Source organism: Apodemus sylvaticus, chromosome 1 (assembly GCF_947179515.1).
Source record: "Apodemus sylvaticus chromosome 1, mApoSyl1.1, whole genome shotgun sequence".
Taxonomy (NCBI): Eukaryota; Metazoa; Chordata; class Mammalia; order Rodentia; family Muridae; genus Apodemus; species Apodemus sylvaticus.
Window position 1 is genome coordinate 83695717 of NC_067472.1, and position 17460 is coordinate 83713176.

The 17460-nt window shown below is 42.4% G+C and overlaps 1 protein-coding gene across 1 annotated transcript; it reads right to left on the minus strand.

The window, feature by feature from the left end:
* Positions 1–1094: 1094 nt before the first annotated feature.
* Dctn5 (dynactin subunit 5) lies at positions 1095–17458 on the minus strand. The gene is made up of 6 exons (XM_052199859.1): positions 17329–17458; positions 16285–16353; positions 15368–15486; positions 10959–11070; positions 5666–5768; positions 1095–2374 (listed from the first exon to the last, which is right to left on the minus strand). The coding sequence occupies exons 1-6, from the start codon at positions 17374–17376 to the stop codon at positions 2277–2279; spliced, it is 549 nt and encodes a 182-aa protein (XP_052055819.1). The 5' UTR covers positions 17377–17458; the 3' UTR covers positions 1095–2276.
* Positions 17459–17460: the final 2 nt, after the last annotated feature.

Here is a 17460-nt window from a genome sequence, read left to right on the forward strand (position 1 = left end):
GTGATAAACAGCAATATGAAAGTGTAAGATGAATAAACCCTTTCCTCCCCAACTTGCTTTTTGGTCATGGTGTTTTCTAGCAGCAGCAGAAACCCTAACTAAAATATCTAGCAAATGCCTGTCCATAAAGCCCACCAGAAGCAATTTGCTTTCAAATTGCCAAAGCTTGCAGTATACTTTCATAGTTTTACCCCAGGGAATAGTAACTCTCCAGCCCTATGTCATAACATAATTTCAAGGGACCTTGATCATCTTTTTCTTCCACAAAATATCACATTGGTTCATTATACTGACAACATCTGTTGATTGAACCAATTGACAGGAAGAAGCAACCACTTTGGACTTGTTGGTAACGCATGAAAAAATGACAAATGACAAAACAGAAAGCATTTTGAATTAGATTAGAGCCAAGTCCACTCAGGTTTTTCTGCCAACCCCATCAAGCTGGAAGTCAAGAAGGCCCCTGCTGGGTCCTGTCTGCCATTCAGTGCTGAACTCTTTGGCCACTGTTTCTGAAAGCACTCAACTGACCAAGCCCTTCACCTCTAAACCAAGGACTCAGAGCAGAACCAGGAAGGGAGTGTGCTATCAGTTAGGGGCACTGGCAATGCCACTTCCTCAGGCTCTGTGTCCGCAGGATAACTTTAAAAGCCTCTCCTGGGGCTGGAGAGATGGCTCAGTGGGTAAGAGCACTGACTGCTCTTCCAAAGGTCATGAGTTCAAATCCCAGCACCCACATGGTAGCTCACAGCCATCCATAAAGAGATCTGATGCCCTCTTCTGGTGTGTCTGAAGGCAGCTACAGCCTTCTGTTTATCTATATATCTAAAGATATAATAAATAAATCTTTATAAAAGCCTCTCCTGCATGTGTGAGGCTGACCTCAAGTACAAATATTTCAGTCTGAAGCATGGGAGTGTTAACAAGTACCAGACAGGGCAAATGCGTCTAGGCTAGAGAGCAAGGCTCACACTCATTTTGGGTAAAGTAACCCTTGAGTCAAGGAATGAGGACTTGACTGAGCCATCAGAAGCACAAGGTTCACAAGCTGCAGTGTAGGTTCCCCTCTTTAAATGAATGAGCCTAAACCAGGATGTTTTAAGTCTTTTATTACCTACTTCAGGACAACTAAAGCCACCTTGAAACAACCACAGACACCCTCTGCTCCCCATTTTTTCTCTTCCTGACCTTACTTTTGCTGTTTTGAAGCAGGGGCTCATGTGCACACCAGGCAAGGGTGAGCTCACTATGTGGCTCTTACTCCTCCCGCCTCTACCTCCCAGGTTCTAGGATGGGTACAAATCACCAGGGCCTGTCTCTTCCTCATGTTCCTTTTTTTTTGTTTGTTTGTTTTTTTGGATTTGTTTTTTTTCCGAGACAGGGTTTCTCTGTGTAGCCCTGGCTGTCCTGGAACTCACTCTGTAGACCAGGCTGGCCTCGAACTCAGAGAGATCTGCCTGTCTCTGCTTCCCAGAGTGCTGGGATTACAGGCGTGCGCCACCACCGCCCAGCTCTTCCTCATGTTCTAACCACCAATAGGAACCTGGGCTCTGAAATCATACTGTCCCCAGGGTACAAGAAATTGTGGTTATTGGTCCCATATTAGCAGCAGGAAAGCAGAGTGTCATCTGTGTAGACGGTGTGCCCTGGGGATAGGACAGGTTTATGAGCAGTACTTGGGCCACGTGACCCCATACTGGGAGGGCGCTATAGCTCTGCAGGCCTGCGCCAGACAGGTTCCAGCCATCTGCAGAACCAGAGTGTCAGGAACAGACCTTTCTGTCCTCCTCAGACGATGCTATGGTGACTGTTGACAAAATAGGTGTAAGCACAGTGTGTAAAGAAAACTGTTCCAGATGTTCTTATTCAAATTCTTTTTTAAAAGTTCATTATTTTATGTGAAGGGATATTTTGGCTGCATATATGTCTTTACCATGTGTATGTCTGGTGATCATCGAAGCCAGAAACCCATCAGATCCTCTGGAACTGGAGTTACAGATGGCTGTAGGGCCATTTGAATGCTGGGAACTGAACCTAGGTCCTCTGGAAGAGCAAACAGCATGCTTAACCACTGAGCCATCTCTCCAGTCTTCTTATTAAATTCTTAAATGCTCAGAGCCATGGAAGACTGAAAAATTCTAAATTAAAAAAAAAAAAAAACAACGAGGAGAGTAGAAGTTGTCAAAAACAGGACAGCTCTTGTAGTCACTGACTGCTCTTTTTATCTCCAGGTTCATCTTAGAGTTCAAAAGAATTAAAGATATGAAGCAGAGACATTAAACTTGAGTTAGGGGTAGAAACTTCTGGTAGTAGCTTTTGGTGACATCAATCATCAGCTCCTGTGTGCACTCTGGAAGCTCTCCTGAGAAGAGTCCTGAGGAAAGAGAGACCCAGTCAAGCAAGGGAGTCAGGGAGGCCAGTAACCCTGAACTTTGGCATTCTATTTTGAGGATCTAACTCTGAGGTCCTTCATCTTCAGACTGACAAGACTGTTGACTCCATGCATCTTCAGAAAGGTCTGAGTTTGTTTGGGAACCAAACTCTACAGCTCTCAAATGAAGAAACAAAGTCCAGCTGGAGGAGGTCAGAACATGCTTACAAGATCCAAAGAGAGACGGCATCTCTGACTGCTGTGGGTTGTTCCACACCAGGGCTTCTCATCCCCAGGACTCATGCCCTAGTGGGCCCCACTGAGCTTTATCCTTATCCCTGAGGGAAGAACTGTCCTGCCATTCCTATGGTGAAACTCAATCCACCAAAGCAGTGATACTGGGTACAGATGAATCAAAACACATGATGGAACAAAGGTGGTTAAGAATTCCAGGGTGTGGGGCTACACAACTTTAATCCAGCACTTGGGAGGCAGAGGCAGAGGCAGGCCGATCTCTGAGTTCCAGGCCAGCTTCATCTACAGAGTGAGTTCCAGGACAGCCAGGGCTACATGGAAAACCTGTCCCAAAACAATAACAGACAGCAACAACAACAAACTTTCTGAAACAGAGGAAATGTAAGCTGCTGTCTCCATTCATGAACTTTAAAAATAGATAGCAGAGGGCCTAGGTTCAGTACCAGCATCCATATGGCAGCTAGCAACCATGTGCAACTCTAGGTTTGCATGCTTCATGCATGTAGTGCAGAGATATATGCAGGCAAGGACACATACACATAAAATAAAGTTAGCCAAGTTTTCAATATATATACCCTGTGGCTCATGAGTCAACTTCTAAGAATGTATGTCAGAGATAACTCTGTACAATTATACAATAAATGTAAAAGAATGTCAGGACAACAGTTTCTAATCGTGCCCAGGTTCAACTTCTAATGATCCATTATACTATGGGACTGATTCAATGCTTTGTGTTAAATTCACCTATGCAGTATGTGAAATCTGTAACCCTTGAGAGGAGTGGTTCTCTATACATCACAATAGTAATGGCATAGTGCTAAATAAAGGGCAGTTTCCAAGCCGCACAGAGAAATAGTCTGATTTCACTTATATAGGTACAGTTTCAAATACCTGTTATCCAAAATTCTCATTGGCACTCTACAAATAAAAAGCACACGTGAGGCCTGCAAACATGTTCAAACTTCACAGTAGTTTTGTTTTGCTTGAGACAAGCTCTCTATGTAGTCCTGGCTGTCCTGGAACTTATGTAAACCAGGCTGGCCTTGAGTTTACAGAGATCTATCTGTCTGCTTTGCAAGTGCTAAGATTAAAGGTCTGTACCTTTAATACCTGGTTCAAAAACATTTTTTTAATGTGTATGAATATTTTGCCCACATGTATATTTGTGCACCACATGCATGCCTAGGGCCCAGGGAAGTCAGAAGAGAGCTTTGGATCCTCTGAAACTGGATTTATAGATAGCTATGAGTTATGTGGGTGCTAGGAATTGAACCAAGGTCCTCTGCAAGAGAAACAAATGTTCTTCTTTTGTTTTTGTTTTTTGTTTTTTGTTTTTTTTTTTTGTTTTTTTTTTTTTGGATTTGGTTTTATCGAGACAGGGTTTCTCTGTGTAGCCCTGGCTGTCCTGGAACTCACTCTGTAGACCAGGCTGGCCTCGAACTCAGAAATCCGCCTGCCTCTGCCTCCGAGAGTGCTGGGAAACAAATGTTCTTAACCGCTGAGTCATCTCTCCAGCCCCTAAACTATACAGTATTTAAACTTTATGTAATAATTAGACTACTTAAAAAATGTAGATATATCACATAAAACTCCCATTTTTAGCAGTTCCTTAAACATCAGCTTTCATGCTCTCAGGTGCAAGTCAAGCAGCCATGATGGGCTATGGCTTTAATCACTGCACTGTCTGCCTGGCTGCAGTAACATCTGAGCTTGTGGCTTCTGATCAAGATCCATCCTGGTTTCCAGTTCTTTTTGCTTCATGGTTTAATTGTATCTCATGTAGTTCTCCATTAATGTGCCAGATTTCCTGCAAGCCCACATGTCTGAATTCAAAGATGAAAGTGCCAATAAAGGACTCTAATGTCTAGTATTTATCTATGAAACTACACAAAAGAGAAATAAAAAGTATCTTGTCGCAGTGCAAGAAGCTTAGGCTCTAAATGAGGGGTCTTTGGTGCTGGACAAGGCTTTGACACTGGGGACTGCACACCTTCCAGTCTCAGTTTGCTCAAGCCACACCTGGATGGTCACATGTAGCTGGGTTTTTTCAAAAAGTCTTTATTACTTCCATCTGAAAAACCAGGATGGCTTCCTCATCTTCTGTCATTGTGTTCAGTGACCGTAAGAAGCTAGTACTAAAGCACATGCATACGTTAAGAAGATGAAGCACATATATCTCTAAGGAGATGTTCCTTTCTCCTTTGTCCACTCAGAGCCCAGGCAAGAGAGAAAGGCTTCTTTGTCCTTCCCACGTGCTGGCAGCAAATTTGTGCCATAGCAACCTTTTCTTTTTAGTGTTACTATTTACTTTTATGGATCCAGGTGCTTTGTCTACATGTATGCCTGTACACCCTGTGTACAGCCGGCTATTCCACAGCCCAGAAGAGGGAGTTGAATCCCCTGGAAGTGGAAATACAAAATGTTGAGCTGCCATATGGGTGCCAGAATGAAAACCAGGTCCTGTGGAAGAGCATCAGTGCTCTTAACCACTGAGTTGGTACTCTAGCCCCATAGCAACCTTCGTGAGGAGAAACCCTTCAAAGATATTTGGGAAATCTCTTTACCATATGTGGATCTAAGACTTTCTCGTCTAGCCCCACAAGTACCACATTTTAAATCACTCTACTGTGATAGCAACATTCAACACTGCAATCTTCTAGTCTGGGTCTCCATTCTTCGTTTCTGTTAATTTCCTGTTTTAAAAAATTGTGAATCCGGTTATTGATTTGAAGTGCAGCTTGTTCACTGGGTGTGGTGGTACATGCTTTTAATCTCAGCACTAGGGAGGCATATACAGTTAGATCTCTTTGAGTTCAAGGGCAGCATAGTCTACATAGTAAGTTCGAGACCAGCCAAAGCTACACAGTGAGACCACTGTCTCAAAAAACAAATACCACCCCCACAAAAGCTATTTAATCATACATCTTTTGTAGTATTTTGTTTCTAAATCACATATCAGAGACAGAAGTCTTAGTATTACTTTAGTGATGGAAAACAGTTTTAAGGTGGTTGAAATAGACATATTAATATCAACATTACCTGGGCAGCCGGAGAAGACAGTGAATGGGGGGACCACAGTTTCTGGAGGTAACACTGTATTATCAAGAATTTTGCAGCAGTCTTTCAAGACACAACGGCGCCCCTGAAATTATAATCTCATTAATAGGTATTGATCAAGACATGGAGTAAAGCTTCATTAGTGTAACTGGGTGGAGGCTGTTCTATAGTATCTCTATTCATGGTATTTTTATGACAGTGTCTCATTATTGTAGCCCTACTTGGCCTAGAATTTGCTATGCTGACCAGGTTAGCCTCAAACTCAGAGAATCGACTGCTTCTACCTCTGGAGTGATAGAATAACAAGTATGTATCTGCACACCCAGGCACTCATGGTTTCTTATAATAGCCAGGGTGCCAGGGATAATGACAGGGTGTTTAGTGGAAATTATATACTTCAGGTGGAATCTGACAAGGAAGAGTAAAGGGTGAGTGTGAGTGTGTGTGTGGGGGGGCGTGTGGGGGTGTGTCTGTGTCTGTGTTCAGGTATTTGGGTGAGTGCAAGAACACTACAGGATAATATATATTTTTTAGGCATTAGACATTAGGCAAACCTTTCTCTTCTGAGAGTTCTTTTTCTCTTCTACTTGACCTAGTGGCATCTGCTGTTTTGCTGCCTTTTTCTTCTGGTAACAGAAGCTTTGGAGTGGGCACTACCCACCCCCATCTCGGTCCACATGCTTTACCTCTAGCCCATACATAGGCCCCATGCTTGACCCGTGACTGACCATGAGCCACCTTAGTCTATGAACCTCAAATACGGGTTCCTGCTCGGATGACTGGGAAATGAAGCACTCTCCAGTAGAGCTCCCAGAAGATGGCTGCGTACCTATGGCAGCATCTTATCCTTGCCAGGAAGTAACCTCCAGAGGAAAGACAAAAGGGATGAAGGCTTGTTTTCATGTTATCAGATGAACTTTTGGATCATATGAGCATGGAATTAGGATCTACTTCTGGACTCTCACTTTATATTAGCTAATCTAATACATTTGGTTGGGCACCTGCCTATTTAAGGGTGACTTGTCTGTTTTCTTGTTAATTCCAAAAGAAAAAAATCTTGACAAATATTCTTAAGTACAAGATATTAGTCAATTTGTTTTTCTCCAGGAGATAGCTATTTGAATATTTAGACTATACCTTATGTTTAACTTTGTACAGTGGTACCATTTTTTCCAATTATTCCATAATCCATAGCAGTTTAAAGGCAAGAAGTATGGCATGAGAAAACTATTAAGTTTAGGGGAAATCTATGAGTACTATTTAAACCTGTGCCTTGGGTTACTCACTGAGCAGATCAAGTTCCATTCTTTAACTATCTTTTAAAACTCTGTGTGTGTGTGTGTGTGTGTGTGTGTGTGTGTGTGTGTGTGTGCGCGCGCGCGCGCGCGCGCGTGTGTGCGCACGCGCACGCTCACTTATGCATGCTTATGTGGACGGCACAGGTTTATATCAGGAAAGTGGTAATTTCTAACTGTTTTTAAAACACAAACTCTTTCATAGAACCTAGCGTTCACTGTTCTAGCTGACTACCTGGCCACTAGGCCCCCAGCACTGTCTCCACCTCTCCCAAGCACTGGGACTGCAGACATGTACCACCATGTGCAGCTTTTACATGGTGCTAAAAACTGAAGCTCAGACTCTTCATCATACACAGAAAAACACTACCCACTGAGTCACCTCTCCAGCCCATTGACTGTCTTTACTAGAGCTTGTATCTTGATAAGCCTGCTTATTTCCATGAGAAAAGTATGCTGCCAAATGAAATCTTTCTAAGTTTTATTTATTTAAGTGTATTGGTATTTTGTCTCTTGGAGCCTTTGAAGGCCTTGAAGCTAGAATTATATAGATGGTAGTGAGCCATTATGTGGGTGCTAGCAATTGACTCTGGGTCCTCAAGAAGAACAGCCAGTGCTTTTAACTGTTGAGCCATCTCTCCAGCTTCTCTAAGTGAAAATTTTAAAAAAGGTTCAACCACCAGAAATGATAGCTGTAAATAAATTTTAATCCAGTAACACAGCTGCTCTGGCAAAGGATCACATCCAAGGACCTAGGTCTGTGTGATTCAGCTAGAATGCAGACAGGACACAAACCTTTAATTCTTCTGGCTAGAATTCAGAAATACCCTTAGTACCTTTAATCCCAAACCATGAAGTAAAGGTTAGTTTGTAGAAGGAAGCATCCATGTTTGAGAGTGATGTCTAATTGAGGGGCAGACAAACTGAAAAATCAGAGAAAGATTTTGCAGAACGAGTCAGAGATAAGGTACACCCAACTCTCATGAGAACAGACAGGAAGGAGAGGCTACTTAAAAGCAGCACAGAGAGTTCAGTCAGTTCAGTTGAGTCAGCTTGGTTGGTGCAGTTCTATTCAGTTTAGTTGAGTGCAATCAAAGTCAGTGCAGTTGAGTTGAGTTTCACTGAGTTCAGTTCAGAGGCAGTTTATACTGGGACAGAGACAGGTTGCAGAGAGAACAAGTTAGATACAGGTGAAGACAGAATGAGGCAGAGAATAAGGAGACAGAAGATTAGAACAAATTGCCAGTATTAGTTTGGGGCCAAGCAGAACAATTCACCAAGAGGCTGAAAAAGCCAGTATGCATCAGTCAAATTAGAGAGGAATTTTGAGCCAGAACAGCTGAGTTGAACCAGCCAGCCAGAGTTCAGAGGAACTAGAAAGGGTGAGCTTATTCAGCAGTAAGCCACCAAGACAATTGCATTTGGTGAATAAAAGTTACTTAAACAGGTAGCAGCCTGCTTTAATCCCAGCATGCAGGAAGCACAGACAAGCAGATCTCTTGATAAGCACAGACCAGCTATTAGTGAGACACCCATCTCAAAACAAAAACAAAACTCAGGGGGCCACAGAGATAGCTCAGCAGTTCAAAGCACTCAATTGTCTTTCAAGGGACCAGGTTCAATTCCTAGGACAGCTGTAACTCACAACTATCTCCAGTTCCAGTGAATCTTATATCCTCTTCTGACCTCTGCAGTCTCCTAGGAGACATGCAATGCACAGATATACATGCAGACAAACACCCGTACACATAAAATAACATAATTTTGTTTGTTTAAGGAGACAGGGTTTCTCTGTGTAAGAGACCTGGCTATCCTAAAGCTTGCTTTGTAGACCAGGCTAGCCTCACAGAGATCCACTTGTCTCTATCCCCACACAGTATTGGGATTAAAGGTGAGCACCACCACACCTAGCTTTTAAAAAAGCTCCTGTCTGAGAATGCCTGAATTTCATGAATGCTTAAGCTGTCTCTAGCTAGATGGACTAAAAGACTGGCAATAGTTGATGTGTCTGGTTCAGAAGCAGGCTGTAAGTGCAGATGCTGATTTTCCCCTGAAAGTTCTCAATCATTAATTAGCTTTGGTATTTTCGAGATAGCAACTATCTCCCTGGTGAACAACAGGGGATGCTAGCGAAGGCTGTGGTCATGCCTACACTCCTAATTCTCGAGACTAAGCATATGGACACAAAGTGTGCTAAGCATGGCACATTCCCATGCTGGGATCCATAGACAAAGGGCCTCAGAAAAATACAGTGGGATGGAATCTTCTCACTACTTACCGATAGCCACCATACAGCCTACAGCCTGCTTTATAGTTTACTAGTTAACCATTCCACACACTTAGAGCCTGCCTACTTAGAGAAATAGAGTTTAACTGAATTTCAGGAACATTATGAGAACAGGGATTAATTCACAACAGAATGAAGAATACAGATAGTTTAAGACATGAGTGGATTCGTAATAGCTGAAGAGGGAAAAGGCCTCTTCATTCTTCCTCAAGGGGGAATCAGGAACATGCTGCTCATTTTACTCTGACCTGGCTAACTTTATGTAAATCAAGTTAACATAACTGCTCAGTATTTCCCTCATCCTGGAAGCAGGATATAAAGACAAACCAACAGCAAAGCTGCCAGGACTGGATATAACAAACCTACGGCTGATGCACTAGAATGCCTGAGACAATGCTTGTAATTCCAAATTACACCTTCCACAGCAAGCCATTATTAGACCAGCACTAGGAAAGTCTATGTGGCACAGAGGCAGTTAGGCTTTAGCTATGGGAGTCTACAGTTCTAATGACTCTAACGTTTGAAGGCTTTAAAAATTGCTAAGGTTTAACAAGTATTGCTTGCTGGGCAGTGGTGGCGCATGCCTTTGATCCCAGCACTTGGAAGGCAGAGGCAGGTGGATTTCTGAGTTCAAGGCCAGCCTGGTCTACAGAGTGAGTTCCAGGACACCCAGGGCTACACAGAGAAACCCTGTCTCGGAAAAAAAAAAAAAACTAAACAAAACAAAACAAGTATTGCTCACACTGAACAAGGATCAGGGGCTATTCTGAAAAGTACTATTCCAAAAAGAGGTACAAAAAGCAGAGTATCTCTCCAGGAATGGTGAGGCAGGCCTATAATCCAGGTACTTGGAAGGCTGGGACAGCAGTGGTTCACAGTCAAGGTTAGTCTAGTCCTTGCCTAGTCATAGCAAGTTCCTGATTAGTTCAAGCAACTTTGCTAGGCCCTGTCTTAAAATAAAACAACTTTTTAAAAAGTGATTATTAGAAATGTAGCTCAGGATAGAATGCTTAACAGGGCTACGCAGGGCAGGGGTTCATTTCTGACAGCAGTATATAATAACTGCATGTATTTATAAGTTATAGTGTGATACTTCAGTGCGCAACATGTGCTGATCAAATCAGTGCAACTGAAATTTTGATTGTCTTATCACTTGATGTTTAGAGCCTTCCAATGCCTCTTTGGGTTCTTCTTAAAATATACAGTAAGCTGTTTGGCGTGAGGCTCCTCTGCTGGGCCATGCACTAGAACATCCTCCTCGCTGTACTGTGTTAGTGCCCTCATTCCATCTCCTTCCAGCTTCTCCCTTAATCATTATTCTTCTTTCTTCTTCAATTTTCTGTTTGTCCTCATTCCTCCCCTAACATCATGGGGAAGAGTGTCAACAGAGGCTAGCCGTTATTACTTGGTTTTATTTTGGGTGTGTGTTTGTGTCTTTGCAGTGATGAAAGAGTCAAATCCAGAGCCTCATATGAGCTACATACCCACTTGACATCTGAGCTAGCTCCCAGCCCACCAGCCATCATTATTAATGCTTTGGAAAAGCCCAAATCCAGTAAGGAAATCTTAGACCCAGGAAACTGGAAATGGCTCACCCCCATCCCCCCTCCACCCCTGTTACAGGGACAAAGTGGGTGGGAGGGGAAGACAGAGAGGAAATGAAGCTGCTTAGCTGCGTGAATCCTATACTCACAATCACACAGTTCTTCCCAACGTGAACATAAGAACCAATCTGGGCAGCGTTGACCACACAGTCTTCCTCAATAAAGACATGATCCCCAATATGCAGAGGAAAGAATGCAACACTAAAAATGAAAGGAAGAAGAATCAGGAAAGTGCAAGGAGATGGAGCTTGGGTTAAGGTTCACAGAACTATAGACCATAACCTCAACATTTTATTTATTTACAGATTGATTCGTTTGTTCTTTGTTTTGTTTGGTTTGGTTGTTTTTATAAGACAGGGTCTGTCTTTGTAGTCCTGACATCCTGGAGCTCACTATGTAGAGTGGCCTCAAACTCATTAAGATCCTCTTACCTCTGCCTCATAGCTCTGGAATTACAGACATTCATTACCAGGCCCAGCCTTTATAGACACTCTTTCTATGTTGCCTAGGCTAACCTAGAATTTGTAACAAAGCCCAGGATGGCCTACCTTGACCTTCCTGAGTAGTGGGGTTATAGGCAGGTGCGAGACCCTCAGTTTTTGTCATATTTTAATAAGACTATTCCTTTTAAGAAAACAATCCTCAGGTCACAGATATTCTAAATCTTAAAACCAAAGAATCAGGCTAATAACTCAAAATCAGGATTGCTGGGCTGTGCAAGGAAACAATAAAGCAGGAGGAGTAGGATCTTCAAAGCACATTAAAGTGGGTGTGTACTGACCTGTTCAGCTTTCTTTGACAATGCTCATACATCATGCTTAGTAATCTGTTTTCAGGACTGACAAGTCCATAGGCTATCAGTTTAGATGACCAACAGATAGCAAAAACAAACAAACAAAGAACTAACTAACTAACTAACTAACTAACTAACTAACTAACTAACTGGGGTTCTAGGGGGAAAAAGAGGGTTTCATGTAGCCCAAGCTATCTTCAATTTGTTATGTAGCAGGAGACAACCTTGGCTATCTGATCCTCTTGCCTCTGAACTAGAGCTGTGTGCTGTCGTACCCCATTCACGTGATGCTGACTAAACCCAGGCTCTTCGGCATGCTCAATAAGTACTTTATATTCCCAGACCTTAAAAAATGTTTTAATTCCCAACATTCTTAAACTTTAATCATCTACCATATTTACTAAGTTACTACTGTGTCCCAGACTCTCTGCTAGGAACTGGGGATACAACGTAAGCACCACAGATCTGTTGTATGAGGAATGTGAAATCAAGAAGATACTAGATGGAGTAAAGGACTCCACATGGTGGCTCACATCTTTAATCCTGGCACCTGTGTGTCACAGGAAGGCAGATCTCTGTGAGTTCAAGGCCAGCCTGGCCTCATACATCTCTGTGAGTTCTAAGATAGCCAAAGCTGCAGTGAGAGCCTATCTCCAAAACAAAACAAAACAGGTTGTATTTCAGTTAAGACTTGAAAGAAATTGTTTCTCTCTCTCTTTTTTTTTTTTTAAGCAAATTAGGAAAGAAAGGGTTTATTTGATTTATACTTCCAGATCACTGGAAGAAATCAGGGCAGGAACTCAAGCAGGGCTGGAACCTGAAGGCAGGAGCTGATGCAGAGACCATGGAGGGGTGCTGCTTACTAGCTTGCTCCCCTGGCTTGCTCAGCTTGCTTTCTTTTTTCTTTTTCTAAAGATTTATTTATTTATTTGTTTGTTTATTTATTTGTTTGTTTGTTTATTTATTTATTATATGTAAGTATACACTGTAGCTGTCTTCAGACACCCCAGAAGAGGACGTCGGATCTCATTACAGATGGTTGTGAGCCACCATCTGGTTGCTGGGACTTGAACTCAGGACCTTCGGAAGAGCAGCCAGAGCTCTTAATAACTGAGCCATCTCTCCAGCCCAGAAATTGTTTCTTATGTGAACCCAGGAATATAATTATATAGACTAGGTTTCCTAGTGAAATATTAAGCTGAGTGCTGTGGCACACAGCTATAATACCAGCACTTTTGAGTGAGTTGAGTGAGGAAAATTAGGGAGCTCAAGGCCAGACTGAGCTACACCAGACCTATCTAAATACACACACACACAAATATTTACTGGTAACAGATCATAAGGAGTCTATGGCCATAGTGACCTGAAGGTGTCCAATCTCACTGTAAATCATAGAGAATTTTATTTTAAAACAAAACTTTGATAGAATACAACTTTACTATTATTAAAGAGAAACACAAGTGTACAGGCTGTGGTGCGTTCACTTATCCTTACATAATTAGGTCCTGCATGGGCATTCAATAATGCAAAACAGAACATCTCCACTGTGGCTCAGAGTTGACTTATACCCTGATTTTATAATTATCAATGCTCAGAAAGCCACTGTGCATAAATGGCAGGTACATTTACAGCCATTTCAGGAACTACTGGAAAAATATGTCCTAATCTCAAGACAAAATACATTGACTAACTTTTCCCTTTAAGAACTCAAAGAGCAACTGTCATAAAACAACAATCTTTTCTTTTTCTTTTTGGAAAGATTTATTTTATATATGTGTGTGTAAAAGTACCTTTTATTCTCCTGATCTAATTGCTGTCGCAGAGGCTTTCTGCCTATGTCTGCTAACAAAGGCATAGTCTGGAAGCTTCTAGCCTCCGTACAATTTAATATAGGCCTAGAATGTTTTCAGTCTCTGAGATTTGCTACTGAATAAGCTCAGACTTTCTAGCTCTTTCTGAGCTCTGGCTGGCTAGTTCAGCTTAGCTGTTTTGGCTTAAACTCCTCTCCATGATGACTGACTCAGTCTGGCTTCTGACTAAATTGCTCTGCTTAGCCTCATACTAAATCTGGCAATCTTCTAATATCTGGCTTCTCGTTCTCTGGCTTGTTCTCTCTTCAACGGTCTCTGTAAAACTCTCCCAGTAAAACTGCCGCCTCTCCCCTTTCCCCGCCTCTCCCCTTTCCTTTCTATTCTCCGGAGAGTTAGGCACGTCCTAGTGTCAAATATTTCTCAGACTTGTTACTTTGTCTGCCTCTCAATTAGATATCACTTTCAAGCACAAGCCTTTCCTGCTGCAAATCTTACCTTCATTGTTCAGGATTAAAGGTGTGTGCTAAGGGCGTGTCTGTATTCAAACCTGAAGGATTAAAGTGTGTCTGCATTTCAGCTAGCCCTTTGCTGGATTAAAATTCCTCTGTAGCCAGGCAGTGGTGGCACATGCCTTTTAATCCCAGTCTTTGGGAGACAGAGGCAGGCAGATTTCTGAGTTCAAGGCCAGCCTGGTCTACAGAGTGAGTTCCAGGACAGCCAGGAAACCCTATCTCGGAAAAAAACAAAAAACAAAAACAAAAATCCTCTACATATGTGTATTTGCTTATATGAGTTTATGTACACCTCATACATGTAAGAGTCTAAGGAAGCCAGAAGGAACTAGTCCTTAACTGGAACAATAGCCAGGTTCTTTGTAATAGCAGTGGTGCTCCTAATCACTGAACCATCTCTCCTCAAAACCCACCATTTTAATATGATCAAATCCATGGATATACTAATTTTATACTTACCTGTTAAGGAATGACTGTAGGAAAACATTACGTTTATTTTCAATAACTAAACCATTGTTTCTCTAATAGCAACAAAATATATAGTAGAGACATTAGAATTTTTACTGTAGTTCAAACCTGAGTGGACTGTTTCAGGAAGCACTCACTGGTATAGCTTGCATGGTGTCAGGCATGCAGTGTGCATGCATGTGTGCAGAGCAGAGGCTGCAGTGGTGTCAGATGATGGATCATGAGCAGGTATTGCCAGAAACTTTGGATTCATTCTGTATTTCACTTTGAATTAATTTTTGGCTTTGCAAACTCAGGAACCCTTCATTTGTTGCTAAATTTTCAGAGTCCTCCACATTCACTTATGCAATTACTATACAGGCTCATGACTTGCAGTTTAAGAAACTACAGGCTACACCAATCCCGAGAGTTCTCTAATTTTAAATTAAAAATCCAAATTTCTCGGCACAATCTGACTCTGGTATACACGTGAGAGGAAGCTCCAGCTTCACCCTTCTCTCAGGCTTTACTATCTATGTTTCAGTTGTCTATTTTTTTTTAATTATTTTTTTTTTTGCTTTCTTAAGAAAGATTTCTCTGTATACCCATCTGTCCTAGAACTCACTCTGTAGACCAGGCTGGCGTCAAACCCAGAAATCCGCCTGCCTCTGCCTCTGCCTCCCAAGCACTAGGATTAAAGGTGTGCGCCACCACTGCCCGGCTCTGTTGTCTATTTCTTGTAGGGACTTTTCTACTCCTGACAGCAAACATTCAACAAGGTTACAAGCACCAGAATGAGGTTCATTATTGTGAGCTCTTTGCAGCACTCCCAAATGCTCAGACCTTCTCATTACACATCTAAACACATAGTCATAGGCAACATCACCAGAACAGGACGGAGCCTAGGACTGCAAACAGGTAATTAAGTTACATACCCTTTGCTGAATTTTTTGAACGGTGGCCTTATGACACTACGGCTTTTCACAACACAGTGACGTCCAACTCTTACATTTGCCAGGTCTCCTCGGATAATACAGTCATTCATTATAATGGTCTATAAAGAAAAATACATTTAAAAATTACCAGTAAAGTCCATGTCCCTGAATTCTGTTTTAAAATACTTAAGATATTGCTTCTTTATGAGTTTTGTGTCTAGTAGTCCTGGGTACAATACAGCATAGCAGAACAGTTTGCCACTGTATTTTGTTCAGACATAAAAAAGTTCTGGTCCTTCCCTCCACCACCACCACTTTCTTACTCATAATATTTAAGGTAATGTAAATTCTATTTAAATGTAATGCTGAAGAAAATGACAAAAGTGTTCATGTTCGGTTCAGAAGAAATCCCTCCCCTTACCTCTCCCTCTGACTAGCTGCTCCTGTCTTGTGTGCCCTCTCCTATTATATTTCATGTGTTACTGCCCTCCCCAACCTCTTCCTTAAAGCTTCTTTATTCCCCATATAATGAGCCGCTCTCTAATTTCCTGGCTTCTCCTCATCTTTGCACATTCAATAAATCTTATTTGGAGAAAAAAAAAAATCAAACAAAGAAAGAGAACTGGAGAGCCAGGCAGTGGTGATGCACGCCTTTGATCCCAGAGCACTTAGGAGGCAGAGGCAGGCGGATTTCTGAGTTTGAGGCCAGCCTGGTCTGCAGAATGAGTTCCAGGACAGCCAGGGCTACACAGAAAAACCCTGTCTCAAAAAACAAAAACAACAACAAAAAAAAAAAAAAATGGAAAGAGAACTGGAAATGTCAAATTAGAGGTACAGCACTATTTCATATTCCCTGCTGATATGGTGACTAGCCAAAGCAAACAAAGGTACTTCTTGAAGCTGCCTGCACCCTTTACCTTGCCATTGAGAACGATGTTCTGGCTTCCACACAAAACAGACTGGCGACTAACTTTGTTCCCAGATGCCTAAAAGCAAACAGAAACATGGGGTGAAAAAGAGAGGATTTCTGGACTACAGTTTCCATCAAGAAAGCTCACACTGAGGAGAAAAATCACTTCAAATGAAGGGCAGTTTAAAAAGGAATGAGACCTGAAGGTATCCCGCACCCTACTGTCTGTCCCAGCTCTGGGCCGGATGACTGAGATGTCGGGTTAGACTAAACTATGAAGAGAGACTCCATCACAAAACAAACGCACAAAAACAAACCAGGGAAGGAGGGCGTGGAGAGGGGAGGGAAGGCTGAAGTGCTAAGTGTGCATGCGGACAGAATCCAATCTATCAAAAGAGCAAGGGAACTGAAAGCTCAAGAAACGAATTCAGGATTGGTATCTAATGGCAGGTCTAGTGACAGATGTGCACTCAAACCCCAGTTCCATAGTATGGCTTCATAGCCCTAAATGAGCAAAATTACTTTCCCACAATCACAGACATAGAGAAAAAAAATGATAGTAACCCTCACAAGGGCAGTTTACACATGTTACTGTGAGTTGACGATTAAAAATAATAATTTCTTAGTACGTAAGCAGACTGTGAAATATTATTTTTAAAAGGATCCAGAGCCTGAAAATGTAATTAATATCAGAATGAATAGGTTGTATTGTGCATTCTTCTGGAAGACATTATTTAACAGGAAAAACAGGCGTGTGTGTGTGTGTGTGTGTGTGTGTGTGTGCGCGCGCGCGCGCACACACACACACACACATATATATGCATACATACACACACACACACACACACACACACACACGATGGGGAAGGAGAGAGCCGAATTTATGCATGCACCGACTAAATAACAATCAGATGAAACCCGAAGCGTCTCTACGTCATCCAAGGAAATGACTGAGGGAGCCAGGGCGAGTGTGGCAGGGACAGGAGGGGCGACCGTCCAATTCTCGAGGGGCCCGTGACTGCCAGCGGGGACAGGGTCGCCACACGCGCACCGTCTCGATGTACTCGGACTTGTTGTACAGCAGCTCGCCCAACTCCATGGCTGCCTCGTCTCTGAACCTCAGGATCCTGTCAGTCGCTCAGGCTGAGGGCGATTCCAGCTACTTCCGGTTGGCTATTCACTT

Bases quoted from the DNA above. Each gene is read 5' to 3' on its own strand.
- Dctn5 (XM_052199859.1), bottom strand. From the start codon at position 17,376: ATGGAGTTGGGCGAGCTGCTGTACAACAAGTCCGAGTACATCGAGACG. The intron at 11,071-15,367 runs GTATGTAACTTA...TTTCATTTTTAG, and splicing joins TTCAAAAAATTCAGCAAAGG to TGTTGCATTCTTTCCTCTGC. The intron at 2,375-5,665 runs GTAATGTTGATA...CTCTTTCCTCAG, and splicing joins TGTCTTCTCCGGCTGCCCAG to GACTCTTCTCAGGAGAGCTT.